A 25500-nucleotide genomic window follows, 5' to 3' on the forward strand; every position below is an offset into this window, starting at 1 on the left:
TTCCAAACTTGGACTTTCAACAGTTCTAAATTCAGGACCAGACAGCACCATCCTGATAGGAGGGAACGGGTTAAGTGCTAGGGTAGGGGTGAATTCCTTTGCAGCCAGCAGAGGCTCTGAGAGGTGGCCTGGGGTGGGGGTGGGGCTCCTACAGGGACAAGCACGATCCCCTCTGCCCTCCTTGGGATGCGGGAACTCCGTCTGCCTCAGCCACTCTCTGCCTGTCTCAGGACTTAAGTCACATGGACCCCACCGCCACTCCACTTTCTCTCTCTTCTCCAGTGGAGGTGACTCCTCTTCCACACTGGGGCACGCTGCCCTCTCAGCCCTCAACTGAGATCCATGTCGCTCACACTGTCACTCTGGACCCCAGCAGAGCAGCGAGTGTGAAGACGGAGAGACCACTGGCAGCTCTGTTCTGCCGCGGGCCGGGCCTCTTGATCTAGGCCAGTGAGTCACCCTGCTTGGCTGCACTCCCTGCCCCGCTCCCATCCTCTCAGTCCTTTACTCTCTCCACCCCCAGCTCCAGGAACAACGCCCACCTGGGCTCCTACTCAGCTGACAGGAATCTGGTTGGAGTTGTTGTGTCCCAGCCTTCCCAAGCTTCCAGGTGTCCCAGAAACCCAGGAAATCGAGACTCATGACTCCCAGAGAGGATGGCGTCTAGAAGGTGAGGCATGCTAATGGTGGAAGAAAAGGAGTTTGGGTGGGGAGGGGAGGGAAAGGAAACACTGAGGGCCCTAAATAAGGAGGAGGAGGACGCCATGGTGAATGAGGAATGGGAAGAGAATGGATTTCCTGGAGCAATGAGAGAGGACGGAAATGGTGGAAGGATCTGGGAGGCCAGGCACTCTCTGCTTTCAGTTCAACAAATATTTATTGTGTTCCTCCTCTGTGGGAGGAGCTGGAAGGTAGAAGAGAAATACAGGCCAGCTTTTGAAGGAAAATGAGAGACACAGAGACCTCTAGAGGCGTAGGAAGAGCACTAGCCAGGCTCTCAGAGGAGACCCAGGACTCCAAGAAGGCAAAAAGTCTTCACCTAGTCCCCACAGTTTACTGAGCATCTGTCCAGGATCCAGAGACAACAGGGAGCCTGCTCCAACCTCTGAGGGTGCCCCAGTGTCTCCCTCACCCAGGGAAGCATCTGAGCACTGAGGGAAGTGGCCGCAGGAAGGGGCTGAGATAAGGGCCTTGAGAGGCAATGGGTGTGTTGGGGATGGTGATCTAGGAGGGCGTGGTGAGCTCTGTAATGGAGGGTGGGCTGGAATTGGGAGCCAGAGCCCAGTGGCATATTGGGTGGGTTGACCAGAGGTCACTGAAAAGTGGCCACTGTTTCCAGATGATGGTTTGACTTTGCTTTATTTGGTAAAGCGGAAGAGGAAGGTATAACTTTTCCAGGCGTCAGAGGTGCTCTGGGAGCATTTCAGGGGTTTCCCAGTTGAGAAGCAGATGGGTGTGTTACTCAATGGACCATTTCAAAGACACAGCAGAGGGAATTGTAAGGGGTGGTGATCTGGCTGAGGAGCACTGCAGTGGAATGGGAATTTAAACAGTAGGAGAGAATCAAGAGAGGAGCTTTGAATCTACCATTTTGGGAAGAGGAAGGAGGAAGGGGTGATAAGAGAGAGTCTGCAACCTTGGGGTAGTGGAGAAAGCACAGCCACTCTTTTGGGAAGGAGGAGGGAAACTGAGCTGACCCTGTGCCTGGGCACTGGACTTCTCCCATATGGGATATAGTGTATGTGCTTGTTTGTGCCCAAGGCATGCACACACACGAAAGTTGACTTACGGACTGTCGAGTAACTCTCCCTGGGGTAGGAAAACCTCAGGGTCAGCTAGCTGGGGCCCCAGAGGCTTCACTTGGGCTAGGATATCCCGGATGGAGCGGCAGGGGATCTTTCCAGCACTGCCGGAGCCACAGGGCTTGGCACCAGCGGAGGGATCAGGATGGGGAGAGCCATCGGGGTCCCCAGTCAGTGTCAAGGAGGAGACAGACATGCAAGGGTGACCAGAAGAGCTGGACTTGCTGCCACAAGGCTGAAGGATGATTTTGCCACTGGATTGGGAACTGGAGCTGCTGCTGAAGGAGCCGGTGCCTGGCGGGGAGCAGGGGCTCTGGGAAGTGCTGCCGCAGGGATGGTAGGGTGAACTGGAGCTGCTGGAAATGCTAGAACTGCTGTGGACTTGAGAACTGAAGGGAGAGCAGGGTCCCTTGGAGCCTGTGGAGCTGCCTCCACAGAGCTGGACCCCACCAGTCCCCACGGGCTGGAATGCAATGACTGAGGAAGCTCCCGACTGGCTGGGGATGATGGGGTTGCTGGAGAAGTATTTGCCCTCAGAGATGGGGGGCCCAGCTGCAAAGGAAGGGACACCTGGAGAGCCTTTCACAGGGTTATCTTTGGTGAAGTAGCCCACAGGGTAGATTTTCCCTTTACTGTACGTCATGCCTGGAACCAGATAACTGTCAGAGGAGCCACCCACCACCTCATAGCCACCATAGGATTTGTCTACAGAGGTGATTGGGGGACAGGGCTTGCCTGGAAGGCCACCGTTGCTACAGGGGAGACCTTGAACCACTCCAGGGCCACCAGAACCGTGCTGCTCCACCACCACCACCACAGGCCTCTGACCCCCTGACACAGAGTGGGAGCTGGGGATGTAGGGACCGGAGTGTGAGATGATGGGCCCTCCACTGCAGGGAGAGTCGGGGATGTCCGAACTACAGGGACGCTGGTTGGAGATGACCCTTTGGCCACTGCTGGACACCCCAGAGGTCTGGGAAAAGGAAGAGCTTTGTCCAAGCTGGGAGGGGTTTAGTATTCCGCGGTAAGCGTTGTCACTGGTTGGCAGAGCAGAGCCACTCCCTACTTGGGAGCTGCTGCTGCTGAACTGAAAGCTGCTGCTGCTGGAATGAGAGCTGCTGCTTCCCGAGTGAGAGCTACTGCTTCCTGCGTTAGAGCCGCTGCTTCCCGAGTGAGAGCCGCTGCTGCCGCCGGGCTGGGAGCCGCTGCTGCCCCCGGGCTGGGAGCCGCTGCTGCCCAGCTGGGAGGAACTGGATGCACCTTGTAGACTAGAGCCAGATCCGGAGGAGTAGCTGACCTGGGAATACCCTGTTCCTGGCTTAAAAGATCCTGCAGAACCACCCTGGGCAACGCTGGATCCACTGGAGCCACCGCCAGAGCCACTGGCACTGGAAATGGAGCTGCCAGAACCGCTGGAGCCACTGTAGCTACTGAAGCCACTGGAGCCACCCTTCCCAGTGAGGCAGGGGTCATTAGGAGAGGTGATACGCGTGGGGTCCTTACAGGGGTCTGAGAAGGTGCCAATGCTCTTAGCCAAGGTCCCTGTGGAGGAAAGCAGTGGTTAGTAAGGGCCAGGGAGGCTTGGCTTCCTCCCTCACCTTTCAGCCCTGTCTCAGTCATCGGCCTCTATCTCAGTCATCGGCCTCTCGGGTTTCTCCCAAGCGGAGCCCAGGGAGAGTTTAGGGATGGAGAAAGGAGGAAGAACTGGCTATTGTCTCTAAAGGATATTGAGGTGGCAGAATAAAAGCAGTTCCATTGTTTGGGAAGGGTGGGCAAACACCAACCAGAAAAATAGAAAATTAGGTGCCAAAGTGAGGGGCCTCAAAGGAATACATTGAAGATAAGAGGGGGCTGGGCACAGTGGCTCACGCCGGTAATCCCAGCACTTTGGGAGGCCGAGGTAGGAGGATTGCATGAGCCCCAGAGTTTAAGAGCAGCCTGGGCAACATAGTGAGACCCCATCTGTATTTTTTAATTTAAAAGTTTTTTTAAAAGAAAAGGGAATGGAAAAATGGCAGGAACGAGTAGGTCTAAAAGAAAGGACCCTAAAGAGACAAAGAACTGGGGAAACTGAGGCTCTGAGCAGTCCAGGCATAAATTCTTAAGGAGAAAAATCCTGGGCCAGACAGTGGGACCAAAGGGAAGGAGAAGACAAAAGGCAAAACAATGGAGGGCTGAGAAGCGGAGAAAAACACAGAAGGAGACACTGGAAAAAGATAAAGCTGGGGGCAGAGGGGCTGAAATAAAGGAAAGGGCACTCGAGGACTAAGATTTGGTCACCAGCTTCTTCATGAGAGCCCAGGCTGTGGTCAGGAATGGAAACCCTATTTCCCATCCCAGCACTGGCCATGCCAGTAAGGCTGGGTGGGGGCCAGGATGTGGGGTCACTATCTGTTGCCTCAGAACCTGCTGGTACCAGTGTGGCAGGACACCGCACCCTGAGCCAGCCCTGCTCTCGCCGGCCCAGCCCAGGACGAAACCCGAGAGCCTCAAAGACTCCTGGCCATGATTAGCTTCCCTCTCTGAGCACACCTGCCTCCATCCAGCCCTTCATCTGACTTCTGCTGCCTTGACTTCCCTTTGGGATGTGGGAACACATCTTTCCTTATCTTTCCTTTCCTTTGCTCAAAACCCCAGGCCCAACTTACCCCGTGGTTCCTCCATGACTCTTTCACCTGCATTTCTTCTGCATTCCCTGGTCCCTCCAGGTCCCACGTGACACAAACAGAGCCACATAGCAAGTTACTGAACCTCTCTGAGCTTTAGTTTATACATTCAGAGGGGACAAATTTGTCTTGCCTTCTCACAGCATTACTATGAAGAAGACTAAATGAGATCATCCATCTGGAAGATTTTTTTTCTTTTTTTTCTTTTTTTTTTTTTTTTTTAAGATGGAGTTTGGCTCTTGTTGCCCGGGCTGGAGTGCAATAACATGGTCTCAGCTCACTGTAACCTCTGCCTCCTGGGTGCAAGCAATTCTCCTGCCTCAGCCTCCCAAGTAGCTGGGACCACAGGCACCCGCCACCACACCCAGCTAATTTTTTGTATTTTTTGTAGAGATGGAGTTTCACCATATAGGCCAGGCTGGTCTCGAACTCCTGACCTCAGGTGATTCACCTGCCTTGGCCTCCTGAAGTGTTGGGATTACAGGTGCAAGCCATCGTGCCCGGCCAGAAGATGTTTTAGAAAGTGTAAAGCATTATATATGAAGATTTATTACTGCCACTCATCCTGACCCCTCCACTAACAGCCAGACTTCCATCCTCTGTGATGTCCCTGTTCTCTCCTCAGAAAGAAATTCTCTGCATGCACCTCCACACCAAACCCCTTCTGTGCCAGTTCCCTTCAGTACTCTGCACAAATCCACCAAGCATTGCCTTTCTCTTTCTCTATTCCCTCAGACACCAACCACCTACCAGACCATGGGAAGGTCGCAGAAATTCCTTAAGCGCTGTAAGTACCCGGTGGTCAACAACACAGGTCCAGGGGTCACCTGGCCTGGGGTTGAAATCTTGGCTTTGCTGCTTTCTAATGCATGATCCTGAGCTAGTTTCCTAATCTCTTCATGCCTCAGTGTCCTCATCTGTAGAGTGGAAATAGCAAATCTCCTTTCATACCATTCTTGTAATGATCAAAAGTGCTAATGTAGGCCGGGTGTGGTGGTTCATGCCTGTAATCCCAGCACCTCGGGAGACCGAGGCGAGTGGATCACTTGAGTCAGGAGTTCCAGACCAGCTTGACCAACATGGTGAAACCCTGTTTCTACTAAAAATACAAAAAAAATTATCCAGGTGTGGTGATGGGTGCCTGTAGTCCCAGCTACTCGGGAGGCTGAGGCATGAGAGTTGCTTGAACGTGGGAGGTGGAAGTTGCAGTGAGCCGAGATTACGCTACTGCACTCCAGCCTGGGAGACACAGTGGGACTCCATCTCACCAAAAAAAAAAAAAAAAAAAAAGGTTCTAATAAATAATCCAAATGTGCTTAAAACAGAGTCTAGCATATTAAAAGGCTCTAAAAATGATATCACTATTAAATGTCCAATCATTATCGTGTAGTTCTCCCATAATAAAAATCACCACCACCACCATTTATATAAACCTCTAGAATTTCCAAAGCATGTGTCACATACATTATTTAATTTGAGACACACAGACTAGAGATAGGTGTCATTAACCCCACTTCAGAATTTCAGAAACTGAGGCTCAGGAAGCTTAAGAAACTTACCTGAGGTGACAAGGCAGTGAGGAGCAACCCCCAGACTCAAAAGGCAGATTCCAGAGCCCCTGCCCGTCCCCTTCACTGAGTCCTCTCCTGGACTCTCCCTCCCACCTTCCTCCTGTTCCCAGGGCCCCCAGCCTCCTACCTGGCAGAAGGAGACCAGTCAGCAGCAGTGCCATCATCCCGCGCCCGCCCACACGCCCCATCCAGGGTGCCCGAGACGAGCCCATCTCGGACTGCACAGCCTCCTGACTGACGGCAGCTCAAGGACACCCGGGTCCTTTATGCCAGAGCTGGACATTCCCTGGGCAGGAGTCACTGTGGGGAGGGGAGGAGAGGTGGAGGGGGTGGGTGCCCTGGGGGAAGTTGGTGTGGCCGGGAGGAGCGTGGTAATCAACCCGGTGCATCTGCCTACTCAGCAGCAGCAGTGGCTGCAGTGTGGGGTACCCATGGCCACGGGGCCCTAACGATCCTGCCACCTGACAGGCCTGGCCCCGGCTCCTCATTGCTTAACCCGGAACCAGGCGCTCTGCCCCACGGCCACCCACTCTGGGGCGGCCACTCTTGCCACGGGACCCAGCTGCCTGGCTCCTTAACTCTCCTGCCTACCCTGGCTTGGCCTGTCTCCCCATCTGCCCTCCACTCGCAGACGTGGGCGTTTCAGCTTTTTTTCCCACACTTGGGTGCCTGTTCCAGCCCCACCTGCCCAACCCCAGTGAGGTCCCATTCACAGCCCCCAATCTGCTCCTTCCTTGGGACCCCATCACTCCACCTCCACTTTCCTCCTTCAAATATGAGTTCTGCCCCCATCCCCCAGGCTCTCCCTCCCGCCACTCCCCAAGTACTAGGCCAGCCATACACCTGTTACACGTTCCATCACCTGGGGAACCTTCTCCTTCCCAGAAATGGGGCACCACATTCCCAAAACCAATCCCTGACCTGTTCCTTCTGGGGGCCTCTGGGGACGGCATGGTGATGGGGGGGGGGGTTGCTGGGAGCCAGGGCTCAGCCAGGGGAGGGGCCTGGGCTGATGACCTCTGTCATAGCTGGGCCTTGGTTACTCACAGGACACTCACAGCCCCTCCTCATGGCTGGAAACTCAGACCTCAAGGGTGAGCAAGAGGCTAAGAAGGCTAATTGGGAAGGTGGTGGCCCCATAGCCCATCTGCTGGCCCTGGGCTGGATGAGCGAGCAGGAAGCAGCAGCCAACTCTGGGCAGGTCAAGGAGGGCCAGGCAGGCTCCCGGGTCCTCAAAGGATGAAAGGAGGCCAGGAGAACCAGAGCCCTGCCGTCTGCTGAGAGGGTGGTGGCTTCTCCTCCATTGCACTGGCCTCCCTCCTGCTCTGGCCCCAGCCCTGCCCCAGCCAATTAATTGCTCACTAGTATTGCCGGAGTATCAGTATCGGAGGGAGGTGCCTAGGAGTTCAGCAAGCTGCCCTCTCCCCCGCCAGGCCTCGGACACCCCTGCTCCCCTCACCCAAACTCACTTCCAAAACCTCATCTCCTCACAAAGGCAGGTCTATCCCTGGAGCCCTTGGGCTGGTCTCTCCCATTCCCTCTACCTCCTGACCGGCCTTTAAGTCCAGACCAGCAGGATGGAAATGTTTCCTGTCTGTGCTGTCTGACACAGTAGCCACTAGCCACATGGGGCTAGTCTAACCACCAAAGATTTGGAGCTTTAATTTTAATTAATTGTAATGATGTGGTTGACCACATGCAGCTAGTGGCTACCATCTAGTCTTGCTCTTGACTTGCTGGTGACACTCAGAATGGGAGTGGGAGGAAAGAGGGGCTGAGGGAGCCAAGGAGAGAGGAAGGGATAGGACAGGGTCCCCTGAAGGGGGCTAATGCCTTGGGAAACACAAAAACCACTGGCTTCAGAATGAAGATGACGTGGGTTCAGGTCCCAGCTAACCTCTTGGCTTTGGGCGACTCTTCAAATCTTTCTGAACTTCCATTTCCTCATCTGTAAAATGGGGATATTTTAAATAACACTTAGCTCACAAGGTTTTTGTGAACGGCAAATGGGAAATTATCAGAAAGGTTAAATGGGACAAGGGGTGCAGTCCCCCTGTAGGAAGCCCAACAAATGGAGCCCTGCAGGTGCTCCTGTCTTCATCCTTCCACTGGGGGAAACAAATAGGCCAGCTTCACCCCTACGGCCCCAGGCTCCCTTTCCTGAGTCTCCAGCCCAGCCAATGCTAGCAGAGTCTCTTCTGCTCCCTTCCTGCCTTGTGTAGAGCTGCAGGCACAAATGTGAGACACAGATACCGTTTAAAGTGATGCTGCTCGGCGGGCGCGGTGGCGCTTATAATCCCAGCACTATAGGAGGCCGAGGCGGGCGGATCACTTGAGGCCAGGAGTTGGAGATCAGCCTGGCCAACATGACGAAACCCTGTCTCTACCAAAAATACAAAAAAAAAAAAATTAGCCAGGCTTGGTGGTAGGCACCTGTAATCCCAGCTACTCAGGAGGCTGAGGCAGGAGAATCACTTGAACCCGGGAGGCGGAGGTTGCAGTGAGCCAAGATCGCACCATTGCACTCCAGCCTGGGTGACAAAAGGGAAACTCTGTCTCAAAAAATAAAAAATAAATAAATTAGGTGATGCTGCTCTTTCCGAACATCATTTCCTCCTGTGGGCCTCCCTAGACTCTCAGGCTTGGCTCCCTGGAGGACCTGGGCGAGCAGGCAGGGGCTCTGGGGCAGCATGGGGAGTGACAGAGGTCAGGGAGCAGTGGACTAGAAGGTGCTGGGCCATTCCCCAGGTTGGGAGGGGAGAAGGCAGCGGAACAGCGGAACAGCACAACCTGTGGCTTCTTCTTTTCTAACACAAACTTCCCCTGACCAGCCAGAGGTAGCAAAGTTTTTCCTGTTTTCTTTCTCACATTCCTCCCAGCTGCCGTCAGAACTTGGCCAAGACAGCCAGGCTGGAGGAGGCACAGTCTCTCCCGGCCTCCTGCCAGGTTCCAGCCGCCCACGTGGGTTGGTGGTGCAGCCACATCCCTCCTCCTAGCTACTCTCTCCTGTCCACTCCATCCTGCCACCCTGGGCTGCCCAGTTCCTCTGCTGTCCTGCCCACCTCTGGGCCCTCAAACTCCAATCTGCTGCGCTTTTGATTTTTTACTGAAACCCCGTCTTCAGTGCTGGATTTTACGCTGCTGCTCACCATTAATCTTTCTCTCAGCGCAGGCGGTGAAGACCTAAAGCTAATGGGGCTTAGGAAGGTAGAGAAGGGCATCAGCTGAGTGCCCGCACAGGCCAGGGTCACCTTCAGTGAAGCTGCCAGTTTGGTGATGTCCACAGTAGTGCAGGCAGTTCTGCTGTGTTCTACAGCGACAGAGTCTGCCCCTGCCCGTGCCCGTGCATTGGACCAGGTGAGAAAGTGTGGGTGGCGTAGACACCCCGCACCTGAAAAATCAAACTCAAAGCACGTGCCTTCCATAGGCAAAAGGTGGGGCTCCCAGTCATGTATTGTGAAGCAGGCAGGTCACTCTCCCCTCCACCCCTCCAGCAGCCCTGTGCTACTGTGTTTTCTGTGCCAGACTTGGCCCCCAGTGCACGCTCCTCTGCTGTGCTTTGGAAGTTGCACTGAGAAGGAAGAGGAATTGTTCCTTGCCCTGAGGAGCTGCCATCCAACTGGGGACACACAGCCTAGAGTGGAGAAGCGGAGAGGCACTGGGCTTCAGGGAGGTGGCAGGACTTTCCCTAGGCCTTGAGGAATGATGAGAGAAGCACGGAGCAGGCAGCCAGACACCGGGCCTTGCAGTGCTTCAGGTGTGTTTAGAACCAGCGGATGGCGTGGGTTGGTGTGGGACATGCATGTGGAGGAACTGTGGTGTGGGAGAAGGGACAGGCTGCTTGGATCGGGATTGTAGATGACCTACAACACCAGGTTAAAAGAATTTGGATTCTACAGGAATTGCAGTAAATGTGAGAGGGTGCAGGGAACCAAAGGGCTTTGAATGATCACAAAGGGGGCTGAAGCATGGCGTGGTGTAGTCCCAGCTACCCAGGAGGGGGAGGTGGGAGGAATCTGAGGCCAGCTGGGGCAACATGAGGGACTCCATAAAGACGAGGCTTGGGGCACGAGATCCACCGTGTACTGACTGCCTGCTGCAGGCGGACACGGTGCCTGGGTATTTAACATGTGTTGTCTTGTTCAATCTTCACAACAGCCCTACAGGGTAAGTGCTTTTTCCCCGTTTCACAGATGAGAAAACTAAGTTCAAATTATTTGTCCAAACCAGCTGCTAACAAGCAAAAATGTTTGAAAAAGATTCAAACCCAGGCCTGTTGGACTTCCAGGTCCACATAGATCCTGTTACTCTGCAGCTGACACCATGCTATAAACGGGTGGCAGAGGTTCATGGACAGGCTTCAGAGGTTCCCTAAACCCTGTAAGGATGTGTGCAAAATTCCTTATGTAAGTGAATCTTGCTGGAGAGAAGATTTCCACTCTCAAAGCTGGCCAGCTATGGTGACTCACGCCTGTAATCCCAGTGCTCTGGGAGGCTGAGGCAGGTGGATCACTTGAGCTCAGGAGTTTGAGGCCAGCCTGGCCAACATGGCAAAACCATCTCTACTAAAAATACAAGAATTAGTCAGGTGTGGTGGCGAGCACCTGTAATCCCAGCTACTCGGGAGGCTGAGGCACGAGAATCGCTTGAACTGGGGAGGCAGAGGCTGCAGTGAGCTGATTTCGTGCCACTGCGCTCCAGCCTAGGTGACAGAGTGAGACTCTGTCTCAGAAAAAAAGAAAAAGCCCAGAAGAGCAGCTTATTTTGTGCTGGGGAGACAAGGAAGGGGGCCACCCGGAGCTGCTCTGGGGCTCCAGGGCCTGTGGGCTCCTCCCCTCCTTTGTTCCTCTCTGCCTGACTCCAACGAGAGGCCATTTCCTCTCCTCCTCTCTCTTTCTCCATGACACCCACGCTTCCCTGTGGACTCACCTCTGCAGCCACAACACCACCCTCCTCTCCCTGGGCGGAAGCCGACGCTCCTGGCCCACTCCCAGTAGGGGATGTCCTCTGAGTTGTTTTTCCTGTGCGGGGAGGGGTGCACTGAGTCATCCACACTCTTCACCTGGATCCTCTGGTGACCGAGAACATAGAAGGAGAGGGTACATCCCCAGTGGGGCGCTCCGAACATCTCTGTGGGGACAGACCCTTCTTAGTCCAGGTGCTCCCATGGGACTGGCTACATTCTTGACTCAGTTTTAGTCTGTACTTTTCTGCCTTCCTCTTGGGAATGCCCCTCACTTCTGTGGCTTCTTTCCTGTAGTAGACGATCGAGGGTGGAATCCACAGTCCATGGCCCTGACTTCTTGCCTTCCTCTCAAATAGACTCTGCAGCCAGCCATCCATGCAGCGCCCCAACGGCTTTGAAATGCAACAGAAACCATCACCCCCAGACCGTGGGCTCCATGCCAGTGGGCAAAGCACAGGTGTGTTCACTGAGTTCCCAGCACATAGCTGTGGCAGGCACTTGGTGATATTTAGAAATGAAGGAATGGATGAATGTGTCCAGGCTGTGCTTCCCCTTTCTACCTTACTCAGGGACATGGTGCCCCCCTGTCTGGCTTCCTGCCCTGTGCCCCCCACCCCAGCACAGCTCCTATGTGCAAAGCCCCGGTAGGTGCTGGAGGGATTCACTGATGGCCTTGGCGGAGGTGGCAGTGGGCACGTGCACTTGGCTCTGACACAGCCACTCATGCGACACCCTGTGCAATCTCGGCCTGGGCCTGTGTGTCCTGCCCTCATTCCTCACAGGTGACTGTCTCCCCTGAGCCACTCTTCTCTCTATTGGGTTAGCTCCTTTTTTTCCCCCAGGGATGCAACACATTTTTATGAACAAACAGCAGAGTTCACATGGCTGTGATGAGGACATACTGGGGTTTCCCCTGGACATGGCATTAATCTGATGCTAGGGGTGGGCAGGATCGTGCTGTATACTTTTAAAAAAACCCTAGGGGGTTCTGTTAGGTGCCCCCACTGCAGCATAACGAGTTGCCCCTAGCTGAGAAGCCCTTTCCTGGGGCTTGTCCACGCCATCCTCTCCCTGAGATTATTCCAGGTATGGGCGGTGCTCGGCTCTACTCTTCCTTCCTTCTTCCCTGCTTGGCTCCTGGTCCATGGCTCTCTCCTCTATGGAATGGCCTCCTGGAGCTTGGCTGGGTCAGGCCCCACTTTCCACTCTTCCCATGCCTGTCCTCACCCTCCCAGCAGCCCTGCCAGCCTCCGAGGGGCCCAGGGCACTGCAGCCGGCACATGGGAGTGAGGACTGGGGCCAGAGCCAGGTGCACCTTCGGGCAATGAATCCTGAAAGAGGAAGAATTCGGCAAGTGGAGTTCTGCCCATCAAGCTGTCTTCCCCCAAGTCTTTTCGCTTCACCCCCACTTCCCAAAAGCAGCAGGGAGTCAGCTGCAGGGCAGTCGGTCTGAAGCCTTCATGGCTGTTTCAGTCACAGCCTGAGGCCACCCCTCTTGTCTTGCGAGGAGGGAGACCACAGAGGCTGTGTCTAGCTCTCACAGTAACAAGACTGTTCCCCTGTCTGTTCTGCGGAGTGAGTGCGAGGGAAGAGAGCGCTCCTTGTCTGCTCACTATGTGCACCTATTAAATAGTCATTCTTTCCACTAGGGCTATTAGTGGTTTTTATTGTTACTGGTCACCCAGAATTAGAGTCCCAACTCCCTCAAGAGGGTGAAAGAGAGGGCCGAGGTGCAGTCTGAACGTGCTCTCAGGAGAGGAGAGGCCGGAAAGACTTGTACCAGCAGGGACTTCTAGGGTGAGCTGGCCCTTGGAGCACCTGGGAATGGGACTGTCGCGGCCCATCTTCCCTCCTGTGTTCTGGGCTGTCTGAGTGCCTCTGGGTGAGAGGTCCTCACAGGAGGGAGCTTCTCCTACTGCCCAGTGTCTCCCTGGCACCTGGGCATCACCCAGCACACAGAGGTGACCAGCAAACACAGACTCCTGTTGGAGAGGCATCTCGTGTCCCACTCTGTTCTCTTGGGCCCTGAGACTAGAACATCTTCACCAGAGACCAGCACCGACTCCTTGGCAGTCTATAACATTCAGCTCGGTGCCGACGTCTGCCCATGCAGGACTGATCTCCATTCTCTCAATGACCGTAGGAGACAGGAATTATTAGTAGTAGCAGTATTAGTATTTTGAGATGGAGTTTCGCTCGTAGCCCAGCCTGACCAACATGATGAAACCCCATTTATGCTAAAAATATAAAAATTAGCCAGGCGTGGTGGTGAATGCCTGTAATTCCAGCTACCTGGGAGGCTGAGGCAGGAGAATCACTTGAACACGGGAGGTGAAGGTTGCAGTGAGCCGAGATCACACCACTGCACTCTAGCCTGGGCAACAAGAGCGAAACTCCGTCTCAAAAAAAAAAAAAAAAAAAAAAACCATATACACATGTTTGGACCATCCCTATTTCCTTGCTATGCCTAAGCTGCATCACACCATTCATCACTAGGTGACATCCTACTACAGATACCTTGTAAGCATCTATGTATCTCTCTCCTTCCCCACTGGAAAGCAGCTCCCTGAGGGCAGGGCCCTGATCCTTTGACTGGCTGTGGTATCCTCTCCTGTAGACCACCGGCTCATGAAATAATCACGGAGAGAATGTGTAAATGATGATCATGAGGTCCACTTGGACAAGCAGCCTGTGCCTGAATTTTCCTGAGGGCTCCAGACCCTGTCTAGCCTCATCTCACATGCCTGGCTCACCTTAGAATGGTTGCCTTGGCAGCTAAGGGGACACCTGTGTGCCTTGATGATGGCCCCAGGGAGGGGATGACATTAGTGAGGGAAAGAGCTCTGGAGGAAAACACCTGAGAGGAGTCTCTAGGCTGCCCTCTGGTGGCAGTTCTTGGAACAAGACCTGAGAGCCGCTACCTTGGCTCTCAGCATTGCCTGCGAGTTTAGAGGTTATTAAAGAAATCCCCCTAAAGTCCCATCCCAAGGTCACACAGAGAACGAACGGCAAAGTAGGGACAAGAACCCAAGTCATAGTCTGTTGATCTTACTACCATGCTATCCTGCCTGCCCCCATCACAGGAGTTGAATTACGCTGCAAAAGGAAAGGTGGGGATGGGGTGGGGACTGGGGATTTCCCGGAGGGAGTTGATTAATGCCTCTGAGGATATTAGGGGGAAAAACCCACAGGAGGTGCATTTGGTTTAATTCAGCAAGTTTTCTGAGTCAGTGCCAGGCACCTGGTGGGCACTTAATTAAAGATTAGCAGGAGAAAAAAAAAATGTACAGTAAGAAAGCTTAAGTTTATACCAAAGCGAGTCTCAGGTCAAATGATTTTGAAACATGAAATTGGCAGAGAAGTTAGGAGTCCCTCCTGGGCTCCTACGTCAGGGTGTGCCCCTCTCTAATTTAACTTTTCATCAAATTTTATTGCCATAATGTGTATGTTTGTCCTTCCTAAACACAGAGCCCCTTGAGGGCAGGGAGGACTGAAACTGCTTCCTGGGACTGTCACCATCACCTAGCACCCCACACAGCAGATGCTCAATAAATGTTGATTGTGTGGGCAAATGGATGAACAAATGAATGGTTTGGAGTTTCCCTGGCCAGAGAGCTTCAAAGCAGAGCAGACAAGCATCTCTTCTGTCTAATCCAAAGACATCATTCGCTGCCCAAAGGCTGAGGGCTGTGCCTGGTGCTTTCTCAAGGTAACTCAGATTGTATAATTAGATTTTACCATGATACTAGTTCTAGGTTCTTTCTTTTTCTCTTGGCCAAGCATTTAATAACTATCTGTCATGTCCAAGGTTCTGGGCTATTGTTCCGTAAATCTGTGATCCTATTCTGTTATTTAATTCCATGACTCTGTGTTGACATAGATGTGACGGTGTCCCTGCTGCATTTACTCCTAGGTGAGCTTAGCCAAGGCAGGTAGAGAGGAACCAGCGTTGTCTAATCTGAATGGAGAAGCCAGCACAATGGGTTTCCCTGTGCAGATACCTCCATACCATCCAGGCCCACTCACTCTCCTCCCCAGCTAATGAAGACAACCTGTCTGAGTGCCAAGATCCACTGCCTATTAATAGGTACTAAAATCTCCAGTTGCCTCATGCCTCCCCCTTCTCTTTCCCACTCACCTACCTGCCACGTCAGCCTGGGAAGAATTGGTTTGCAGCCCGGCAGTCCCGCATCCAGTCTTGACTCTGGCACTTGTGATATGACTCGCACAGCTGAGTTACCTCTCTCAGTGTTGGTTCCTCATCTGTGAAAGGGGGCTAATCATTTGTTTTATTGACTGCCTTCTAGGCCAGGTGCTAGGAGAGAAGTAAGGGATACAAAGAAAGACAAGGCACCATTGCTGTCTTCAAGAAGCTCATACTTTCCAAGGAAGTAAAGGCATGGAAACCCACACAGTGCTGTGGAATTAAAGAAGGCGGCATGCTGTAAAGAACCCCGGCTTTTCCCCTAGGCAACATCAGGGGCTCAGTTCCTTTCCCTCACTTTCTCTCTTCTTTAAGAATTTCTCTTAAATGGATGTGGTGGCACATGCCTGTGGTCCCAGCTACTCAGAATGCTGAGGCAGGAGGATCCCTTGAGTCCAGGAGGTCAAGGTTGCAGTGAGCCGTAATTGTACCACTGCACTCCAGCCTGGGCAACAGAGCAAGACCCTGTCTCAAAAAAATTTAATAATTAATTAATTAATTAATTAATTTTTTCCTCCTAACTAACTCCACCTTAGTGGCTTGAGGGTCAGTTTGAGGGGTCCAGACTTCCTTCTTCCTTTCTAGCCATAGCTCCCTGACACAGTATACCCAGAGATGTATGTGTTTCTCCCCACCCTGGGCACAATTTTTTTTTTTTCCTGAGACAGGGTCTCGCTCTGTCATCCAAGCTGGAGTGCAGTGGTACAATCATGGCTTACTCCAGCTTCAACCTCTCATGGTCAGGTGATCTTCCTGGCCAACATGGCGAAACCCTGTCTCTACTAAAAAAACTACAAAAATTAGCCGGGACTCCAGGCATGCACTACCATGACCTGGCTAATTGTTAAACATTTCTTTTTGCAGAGGTGAGGTCACACTATGTTGCCCACACTGGTATCAAACTCCTGAGCTCAAGTGATCCTCCTGCCTTGGCCTCCCAAAATGCTAGGATTACAGGTGTGAGCCATTGTGCTCGGCCCTTTTTTAATTTTTATTTTTTTTAGAGATGGGGCCTTGCTGTGTTTCCCAGGCTGGTTTTGACCTCCTGAGCTCAAGCAATCTTCCACCTCAGCCTCTGGAATAGCTGGGATTACAGGTGCACCCTACCATGTTCAGCTAACTAATTTTGTTTGTTCAGAGACAGGATCTCACTATGTTGTCCGGGCCCAGGCACAGTTCTAATAGAGGAGACTTTCAGATATGAGCTCCCACACCTGGCACCAAGATCTTCCCTAATTTTCCCCCGCCTTTTCTCTCCAACATGTCTCTCTCTTCTCCGGGTTACTCTACTCCAATCATTCTGATCTACTCTTTGTTAACTGGGCCCTTCATTAAATAATTTAGCCTTTCACAAGACACACATTAAGTGTGCATGACGGCCGAGGCACTGTATTCTGTGTCAGGGTTACACAGATTAATAAAGAGCTGGGATGGGCCGGGCGCAGTGGCTCACACCTGCAATCCCAGCACTTTGGGAGGCCAAAACTGGTGGATCATGAGGTCAGGAGTTCAAGACCAGCCTGGCCAACATGGAGAAACCCTGTCTCTACTAAAAAACTACAAAAATTAGCCGGGCATCATAGCGGGCACCTGTAATCCCAGTCACTTGGGAGACTGAGGCAGTAGAATTGCTTGAATCCAGGAGGCAGGGATTGCAGTGAGCCAAGATGGTGCCATCACACTCCAGCCTGGGCGACAAGAGCAAGACTCCGTCTCAAAAAAAAAAAAAAGAGCTGGAATGATGTAGTGGTTAAAATCAGTGTTGTTAGCATAGCACAGACCTGAATTCAAATCCTGATTCTGCCATTTGTCCCCTGTGTGACCTTGCATGGGTCACTGTACCTCTCTAGTCCTGTTTCTGTTTTCTTTGAAGTGATCATGATAGCGTTGTTATGCAAAATAAATGACAGCATAAGCTGTAGAGCGTTCGGCAACAGTGCCCTATGACACATGCCCAGTAGAAAGTAGTTGCAATAGTGTGTAGCAAATATTTTGCAACCTAGGTTGGATTCCCCAGAAGCAGACCCTGAGACAAAGATTCAAGTACAAGAGATTTATTTAAAACTAATGAGAAGTTGGGTGCAGTGGCTCACGCCTGTAATCTCAACACGTTGAGAGGCGGAGGCAGGAGGGTTTCTTGAGCTCAGGAGTTTGAGACCAGGTTGGGTTATATAGTAAGACCCAATCTCTACAAAATAATTAGCCAGACGTGGTGGCATGCGCCTGTGGTCCAGCTACTTGGGAGGCTTAGGTGGGAGGATCGCTTGGGCCTGGGCTGCAGTGAGCTGTGATCGTGCCACTGTACTCCAGCCTGGGCAACAGAGTGAGACCTGTCTCAAAAATAAATAGGCTGGGTATAGTGGCTCACTCCTGTAATCCCAGCACTTTGGGAGGCCAAGGCGGGCAGATCATCTGAGGTCAGGAGTTCGAGACCAGCCTGGCCAACATGATGAAACCCTTGTCTCTACTAAAAATACAAAAATTAGCCGGGCATAGTGGCGCATGCCTATAATCCCAGCTACTCAGGAGGCTGAGGCAGGAGAATTGCTTGAACCCAGGAGGCGGAGATTGCAGTGAGCTGAGATCACACCACTGCATTCCAGTCTGGGCAACAAGAGAGAGATTCCGTCTCAAAAATTGAATACATAAATAAATACATAAATAGAAGTAATGAGGGGACCGGGAATGATGGCTCACATCTGTAATCCCAGCACTTTGGGAGGCTAAGGCAGGAGGATTGCTTGAGTTCAGGAGTTCCAGACGAGCCTGGGCAACATAGCAAGACAACATTTCTACAAGAAATTTAAAAATTAGCCCGGCGAGTGGAGTGCATCTGTAGTACCAGCTACTCAGAAGGCTGAGGCAGGAGGACCACTTGAGCCCAGGAGGTCGACACTGCAATGCATTATGATCATGCCACTGCACTTTAGCCTGCGTGACACAGTGAGAACCTGTCCTAAAGAAAAAAGTAATGAGGGTGGGGAGGAGTGGAAAGGGAGTGGGAAAGTGGACCCAAGCACATGAGTGGAACCAAGCTAAGACACATGGAGGGCTGGGGTATTGACACCTTTATATTTGCGCACCATTGGTTAAGGCCTGGGAGTGGCCTGGGGGAGTGGGAGGGTGGTGGCACGTGAGGATATGGGAGAGAAAAATTTCCAAGTGCTTCCAGCTCTCTGTCCCTGGAAAAGGTCCCAGCAGAGGCATAGGCAGGGCTGTTGTGGGTAATTTGGCTGTCGGGGGTGATTTAGCACTCTGGGAGTCCGTAGGCACAAAAATGGTAAAGGAGTTCAAGAAGAAATGCATAGAACACAGTCCCTGCTCCACGAAGTTCATGACCTGGGAAGGGAAGACAGACATGAATAAATCATTGCCATAGTGTGACTGGGGTGAAGGGTGTTGGGGGTCAGGCGGGGTGCCGGAGGGAGTGGTGTAGGCAGAGGCGTTCCTGAGGAGAAATACAGCTGGTTTGGGAGAGGAAGGACATTCCAGACATAGGGAACAGCACACACAAAGGCTGATGCATATAGGCGCAAGGGCTGGTCCCCACAGCTGGTGGGTCTGGCCATGAGAGCGCATCATCCAGGGGCAGCTTCTGCACCTGCGCCCTGCATGAGGCTCCAGGTCCACCCTTCCTGGACCATCCTCCAGACACACCGCCTGCTCTTCTCTCAGGTCCAGCTCCGGGTCCTCCTCCCAGAAGCCTCCCCTGACTAGTCCAGCTCACTGTAACTCTTCTGAACTCACAGCGTTTACTGCCAAGGCTATTATGTTGGCACTTACTCATGTCATTATTAGGACATATGCATTTTTACTGTCTTTGATGTTAGTTAAACTTAACTGTAAATCCTGCCTCTCTCAATTTTAAGTTTCCGAGTAGAAACTACATATTTTTACTCTTTATGTTCTTATATTCTCCCATGGCACCCGGCATTCGTGGACACACTGAGGAAGTAAGAGAATGAATGAATGAGGCAGGGCGCAGTGGTTCATGCCTGTAATCCCAGCACTTTGGGAGGCCGAGGCGGGTGGATCATCTGAGGTCAGGAGTTCAAGACCAGCCTGACCAACATAGTGAAACCCTGTCTCTACTAAAAATAAAAAATAAAAAAATTAGCCGGACGTGGTGGCAGGCACCTGTAGTCCCAGCTACTCGGGAGGCTGAGACAGGAGAATTGCTTGAACCTAGGAGCCGGAGGTTGCAGTGAGTCAAGATCGGGCCACTGCACTCAAACCTGGGCAACAGAGTGAGAATACGTCTCAAAAAAAAAGAAAGAAAGAAAATGCATCTCTTAATGAGATGGGAAGGGGGGAAGGGTTGATTTGTTTCCCACTGACATTTGGCAGCTCTGGGAAGGGCACTCTGGTCAGGCCCAGGACAGGCAGGAGATTCTTTCTAGGGAGGGGCACATATTCATCTGGAAAATGATTCCCTTAAAGCTGGTCCTGCCGACACACCCCGGGAAGGTTTGCATATACCACCAGGGGTATCCAAGCCATAGGCCATTAAACAGAGATGAAACTTGCCTTCCCATTCTTCAATATAGTGTTCCCAGAAAGGGAGAAATGTGGGCCTGAATGTGACTGTGACTTGCATAGTGATATTTCCAACCCTCCTCCTGCTGAGCCCCATAGCCTTAGGTACTGGATATGGGCAAGATAGAACTCAGATTACTTCCAGGTCTCTATAAATGTAGGACTGTGAAGAGGGCATCCAAATAGTCAAAAACGTAAGTGTTGGCCGGGTGCGGTGGCTCATGCCTGCAATCCCAGCACTTTGGGAGGCCGAGGCCGGTGGATCATGATGTCAGGATTTCGAGACCAGCCTGGCCAACATGGTGAAACCCCGTCTCCACTAAAATACAAAAATTAGCCAGGCATGGTGGTGCACACCTGTAATCCCACCTACTCAGAAGGCTGAGGCAGGAGAATGGCTTGAACCTGGGAGGCGGAGGTTGCAGTGAGCCAAGATCGCGCCATTGCACTCCAACCTGGGCAACAGAGTGAGACTCTGTCAAAAAAAAAAAAAAAAAAGGCCAGGCGCTGTGGCTCATGCCACAGAAGAAGGCAGAGGCGGGCGGATCACAAGGTCAGGAGATCGAGATCATTCTGGCTAACACAGTGAAACCCCGCCTCTACTAAAAACACAAAAAATTAGCCGGGCTTGGTGGCGGGCGCCTGTAGTCCCAGCTACTCGGAAGGCTGAGGCAGGAGAATGGCGTGAACACGGGAGACGGAGCTTGCAGTAAACCGAAATCGCGCCACTGTACTCCAGCCTGGGCGACAGATAGAGACTCCATCTCAAAAAACAACAACAACACCACCACCACCAACAACAAAACCCACTAAATGTTAGTTAAAGCAGCAGCCTAGATTCAGAATTAAGAAAACGTGATTTTTATTTTTCCGTTTCATGGAAGCAACAGCTGTCTACTGATAATTCCTGCCGCCGGCCACCAGGTGGCAGAAGGGAACACAGTACCGCAGCCCTGCCCCAGCGATCGCGCGGGCGGGAAGACGCGGAGGGAGGTAGGTGGGGCCGAGGCCCGGAGGTGAGGTAGGAGAGTAGACTTAGGCTGTCAGAGGAAAAAACCGGCAATGTGAGGGCTAAGTACGGATCTCAGGAGGGGACAGGAAATATTCAGAACACCACCTTCTGGGTTCAGAATAAAACCGGGGGAATGAGGAAGAGGTTTAAGGAGACGGGCTAAATTGGAAGAATTCACGGGGAATCAGAGTGGAGAGGGCGTGGGTGTCTGGAGATGCCTGGGAGCAGAACGGCTGGCGGAACCCCATTATCTGTACTCTTCCCGGGGTGGGTCCAGGTCTGGCTCCTCCTGAGGTCGGTGGTCCACCTCAGGGGCAGGAGGCCAAGGGTTTTCTGGGGGCTGGGGTCCCGCTGGCCAAGGGTCATCAGGCCGGGGAGGTTGAGGAGGATCCGTTCTAGGCGGTTCAGGGGGCCAGACTCCAGTTTCAGGCAGGTCTCTCCAGGGACGACTGGGGCTGGGAGGCGGAGGGTCTTCAAAGAGAGGGGGTGCCCCTGGCCAAGGGTCACCGGGGACTGGGGGGCCCTGAGGCAATATTGGGGAGCCTGCCTCCTCTCGGTCCTCTGCGGGTGGGTGAGAGGGGTGGTCCTCGCTGCCTGAGATGCCTGTAAAGGAGGAAGGAGAAAGGTAAGAGGTGATGAGGGCTTCTCTCCGCCACCCCAGCCCCAGCCCCAGCCCCAGGAGGAGGAGCCTCTCTAGATGGACACAGCCTGAACCGACCCACAAACAGACCAAAAAAGTCCCTCTCAAAGAGCTCTCTGTACGTTTGTAAATACTTAACTGATGATAAAATGTCATGAACCCCTACCCGCTATGGATCTGAACCATTCACTTGTCCCACTTTAAACTGACCAGACTTCTCCAAATAAGCTCATCCACCCCTGGTTGCGGTACCCCACTGGCTTTGTCCTCAGGCCAATCTACAACCCAAAGTGGGCTACACCTTGGCTCCCAGACACACAGACCCCAGCTCCTTAACACAAATCACAGCTCCGAGGAAACTCGTCCCGCACGCATTAATCCTGACCGACTTTGCCACATGGAGCCAGCAAACCATTTCTGGTGAGAGCCAAACGCACCTTCTGCACCCCTGAACTCCTGTCCCCCACCCACTGTGTACAGAAAGCCGTTTCTGATGAGCCAGATGCATCTTCTGCATCCCCTGAACTCCTGTCCCCCACCCACTGTGTACAGAAAGCCGTTTCTGGTGAGCCAGACGCATCTTCTGCATCCCCTGAACTCCTGTCCCCCACCCACTGTGTACAGAAAGCCGTTTCTGGTGAGCCAGACGCATCTTCTGCATCCCCTGAACTCCTGTCCCCCACCCACTGTGTACAGAAAGCCGTTTCTGGTGAGCCAGACCCATCTTCTGCATCCCCTGAACTCCTGTCCCCCACCCACTGTGTACAGAAAGCCGTTTCTGGTGAGCCAGACGCATCTTCTGCATCCCCTGAACTCCTGTCCCCCACCCACTGTGTACAGAAAGCCGTTTCTGGTGAGCCAGACGCATCTTCTGCATCCCCTGAATTCCTGTTGGCAACCCCATGCGTCCAGTTCACCTCCCCCATCCTGACCATCCCTCATCTCTCCCCAAACTGCACTCCCTGCCTCTGTTCCCACCTCACCTCTGGCGTGCAGGCAAAGGACCAGGATCCCAAGGAGCTTCCAGTTGAGCATCATGGCTGTGTACTGGCCCCCAAAGCTGGGGTGGGCTGAGTCTGGGTGTCTGGGAACCCCAAGAGGCTTTATAGGGGATGAGGGGAGGAGGGGCCAGCCCAGTGGCACAGGAATACCATCAGAACAGAACTGGTCAAACCCGTTGGGAAGGCCTGGGCTAATGTGTCACCTTTGAAGGTGGCGTCCCTTATTTTAGTCCCCCTGTCCAGGCAGCTGCCCGCTCTCCCTATCATGACCCTGACCCTGCATCACCCCACCCTAGTTTTCACAACCACCCATTCACACCCTGGAGCAGTCAATACTCACTTGGCATCTCCGTAATCACAGAGATGTCCACCTTCATCCCTTGCAACTATTGGAAGCCAAAGAATGGGAGCAAACCACGCGTTGGGAAGCGCCGTAATTACAGGGTTGGGAGGCAGGATGCCTGCGCTGGGGGAGGAGGTGCCTTTCAAACCGGGGATGCAGCTGGGACAGTGTCAGCTACTACCCCAGCCTCCCCATTCACCCACACACTAAAAGCTCCCCCTGGGACTTCGTTCTTTCCTGGGTACTTCCCTTCCCCCATGGGATCCAGGCATCCTGCTCTCCAGCATGTCCTTCTTCAGGCATGCAGGGGACCTCCAAGCAATGACATCCAAGAAATTCCATCTGGGAGTCATCCAGGATGACTGCAGAAGAGGAAGGACACCGGAGGATATCCTGGTTCCCTCTTCCCACCCAGAACTGTTTGCATAAGTCCTGCCAATGGCTCCGGAAGAAGCTGCCAGGCTCCAGCAACCTCAGCCCCTTCCTCCTCCCTCAGGAATCCACCTATCCGCCTCTAAGGGCCTCGGCTCCAACTCTATTGTATCGTCTCCTCCCTCCCATTCTCCTTTTGGTCTCAGCTCCTTGATCTAAGCCTCCCAGAGAGTCCCCTAGAATGTTTCCTTCAAGGGCCTTTCTGCCTGGAAGTTTGTTAGCCCTTCAGAAGTAACGTGTCCAGAATAAAATTTGATTCCTCCCAGGTTGTTCCCTGCCTGGTTCGCTACCCCACAGTAAGGGACACCTTACTATGCAATGGTGTGATCTCGTCTGTTCCCTCCAGGGCTCATGAAGGACAGAAACCTTCGTTACTCTCCCCCACCATCCACAGCCCATCCACCTGCAAGCCCCTCCATGCCCTGTCCAAACCCAGCCCATCATCCTGAGCCGCCATCTCCCCCAGGCCTCTCCAACACCCTTCTCAGTGGCCCCCTTGCTCCCACTCTTTATCCCTCCCCTTCACACAAAATCTGTCCTTCACCAGCGAAGGAGGTCTTCAAATATACATCAGGTGGGCCTGGCATGGCGGCTCATGCCTGTAATTCCAGCACTTTGGGAGGCAGAGGTGGGTGGATCACCTGAGGTTGGGAGTTCAAGACCAGCCTGACCAACATGGAGAAACCCCGTCTCTACTAAAAATACAAAAATATTAACCAGGCATGGTGGCAAATACCTGTAATCCCAGCTACCCAAGAGGCTGAGGCAGGAGAATCACTTGAACCCAGGAGGCAGAGGTTACGATGAGCTGAGATCACGCCATTGCACTCTAGCCTGAGCAACAAAAGTGAAACTCTGTATCAAAAAAAAAAAAAAAGTATTATATCAGGCCAGGCGTGGTGGCTCATGCCAGCACTTTGGGAGGCTGACACAGAAGGACTACTTGAGCTCAGGAGTTGTGTGCGCTGCTTCACCTGTAGCAAGACTGTGGGCAACACGTGGGAGGCCTACCTGGGGCTGCTGCAGGCCAGGTACACTGATGGGGACGCCCTGGGCCTGAAGCACTACAGCCGCTGCTGCATGCTGCTGGCCCACGTGGACCTGATCCAGAAGCTGCTCAATTATGCCCTCCTGGGGAAGTGACCTCGCTGGACCCACCCACCTGCCGTGCTGACCATGGGCAGTTGCTGTCTTGCCCTGAGTTCACTAAACTGAGATGTCAGGGTCCCAGGAGCAATTGCTGACCATACTGGGTGGATGCATGTACCTCACTCTGGAAGGGACCATCCAGTAAGTCTTTCAGGAAAAAAAATGTACACCAAATCATGTTACATCTTCCCTTTGGGGAGTGAGGACAGGTTCTCGCTCTCAGGCTGGGGTGCAGTGGTGCGATCACAGCTCATTGCAGCCTTAACCTCTTGGGCTCAAACAATCCTCCCAACTCAGCCTCTGGAGTAACTAGGATCATGGGTGCGTGCCACCATGCCCTCCAATGTTTTTTTTTCTTATTTTTTTTCAGACAGAGTCTCCTCTGTCACCCAGGCTAGAGTGCAGTGGCGGAATCTCAGCTCACTGCAACTTCCGCCTCCCAGTTCAAGCAATTCTTCTGCCTCAGCTTTCCGAGTAGCTGGGACTACAGGCGCCTGCCACCACACCTGGCTAATTTTTTGTATTTTTAGTGAAGGCTGGGTTTCACCGTGTTAGCCAGGATGGTCTCGATACCCTGACCTTGTGATCTGCCCGCCTCAGTCTCCCAAAGTGTTAGGATTACAGGCGTGAGCCACCACGCCTGGCCTTCTTCCCCATTTTTAAAGAAGTACTCCAATGGCTTTCTATTGACTTGAGTAAAATCCAAACTTGGCCACATCTTGGCCTCGAAGCAGCGTCCTTGACCATTCTCTACAGAGCCCTCCTGGCCTCCACAGGAGCCCACTTCAGGCAGGCCTCTCAGCACAAGGTCCTTGCTCAGAGGCCTCTCCCCAGAGTCAGTTTCTATCACATAATCGTACTATACTTTCTCTTCAAGCACTTGTTTGAAATGATCTTGTTCATCTGTTTAGGTCGTCTGCCCTCTCTCTCCCACTAGGATGTAGGCTCTCAGGGCCCAGGTGGCCCCCAGGCGAATACAGTGCCTGGCTCTGATATTCCTGTTGAATGAGTGAATGTTTCGTCTTCCCCACTCCTAGCATTTATCATTTTCCAGAAGAAAAGATTAAAAGTTGAGAATAAAGAAAAACAGAAGCTTCCCAAATATTTCCAAAGCTGCCTAGAAAAAGGATTTGAAAAGGTATCACCCCAGAGAGAGCTATGGGTGGGAGCACTTCTCA

At 52.8% G+C, this 25500-nt stretch overlaps 3 protein-coding genes, 1 non-coding gene and 1 pseudogene across 5 annotated transcripts; 3 read left to right on the forward strand and 2 right to left on the reverse strand.

Moving 5' to 3' along the window:
- The first annotated feature begins 258 nt into the window (after positions 1-258).
- On the forward strand, positions 259-15536 carry LOC103221798 (uncharacterized). Its single transcript, XR_005242980.2, has 4 exons — positions 259-670; positions 5204-5255; positions 11362-11462; positions 14474-15536. It is a non-coding gene; the product is annotated as an uncharacterized protein (transcript).
- Positions 863-6278, reverse strand: CDSN (corneodesmosin). Its single transcript, XM_007973147.3, has 2 exons — positions 6167-6278; positions 863-3344 (listed from the first exon to the last, which is right to left on the reverse strand). The coding sequence occupies exons 1-2, from the start codon at positions 6249-6251 to the stop codon at positions 1786-1788; spliced, it is 1644 nt and encodes a 547-aa protein (XP_007971338.3). The 5' UTR covers positions 6252-6278; the 3' UTR covers positions 863-1785.
- A 4762-nt stretch (positions 15537-20298) lies between the features above and the next one.
- Positions 20299-25396, reverse strand: PSORS1C2 (psoriasis susceptibility 1 candidate 2). 2 transcript variants are annotated; one of them, XM_073005825.1, is made up of 4 exons: positions 23910-25396; positions 22739-23103; positions 22381-22481; positions 20299-21360 (listed from the first exon to the last, which is right to left on the reverse strand). In XM_073005825.1, exons 3-4 carry the CDS (start codon positions 22433-22435, stop codon positions 21005-21007), a joined length of 411 nt encoding a protein of 136 aa, XP_072861926.1. In that variant the 5' UTR covers positions 22436-22481; positions 22739-23103; positions 23910-25396; the 3' UTR covers positions 20299-21004. The 2 variants fall into 2 exon arrangements, with proteins under 2 accessions (XP_072861926.1, XP_007971342.2); XM_007973151.3 differs by lacking the exon at positions 23910-25396 and having other exon boundaries at positions 22739-23174.
- Positions 23027-23332, forward strand: PSORS1C1 (psoriasis susceptibility 1 candidate 1). Its single transcript, XM_007973154.3, is given in 1 exon segment — positions 23027-23332. A coding segment is annotated over 1 exon segment (306 nt).
- LOC119626810 (DNA-directed RNA polymerases I, II, and III subunit RPABC5 pseudogene) lies at positions 24080-24316 on the forward strand (annotated as a pseudogene).
- Positions 25397-25500: the final 104 nt, after the last annotated feature.

This window comes from Chlorocebus sabaeus, chromosome 17 (assembly GCF_047675955.1).
Source record: "Chlorocebus sabaeus isolate Y175 chromosome 17, mChlSab1.0.hap1, whole genome shotgun sequence".
Lineage (NCBI taxonomy): Eukaryota > Metazoa > Chordata > Mammalia > Primates > Cercopithecidae > Chlorocebus > Chlorocebus sabaeus.

What these genes read in the sequence shown, in the direction of transcription:
- CDSN (XM_007973147.3), bottom strand. Translation starts at nt 6,251, where the DNA reads ATGGGCTCGTCTCGGGCACCCTGGATGGGGCGTGTGGGCGGGCGCGGG. An exon ending in GACTGGTCTCCTTCTGCCAG is followed by an intron (nt 3,345 to 6,166) that starts GTAGGAGGCTGG and finishes TTTCCTCCACAG; the next exon opens with GGACCTTGGCTAAGAGCATT.
- PSORS1C2 (XM_073005825.1), bottom strand. Translation starts at nt 22,435, where the DNA reads ATGATGCTCAACTGGAAGCTCCTTGGGATCCTGGTCCTTTGCCTGCAC. An exon ending in CCTTTGCCTGCACGCCAGAG is followed by an intron (nt 21,361 to 22,380) that starts GTGAGGTGGGAA and finishes CCTCCTTTACAG; the next exon opens with GCATCTCAGGCAGCGAGGAC.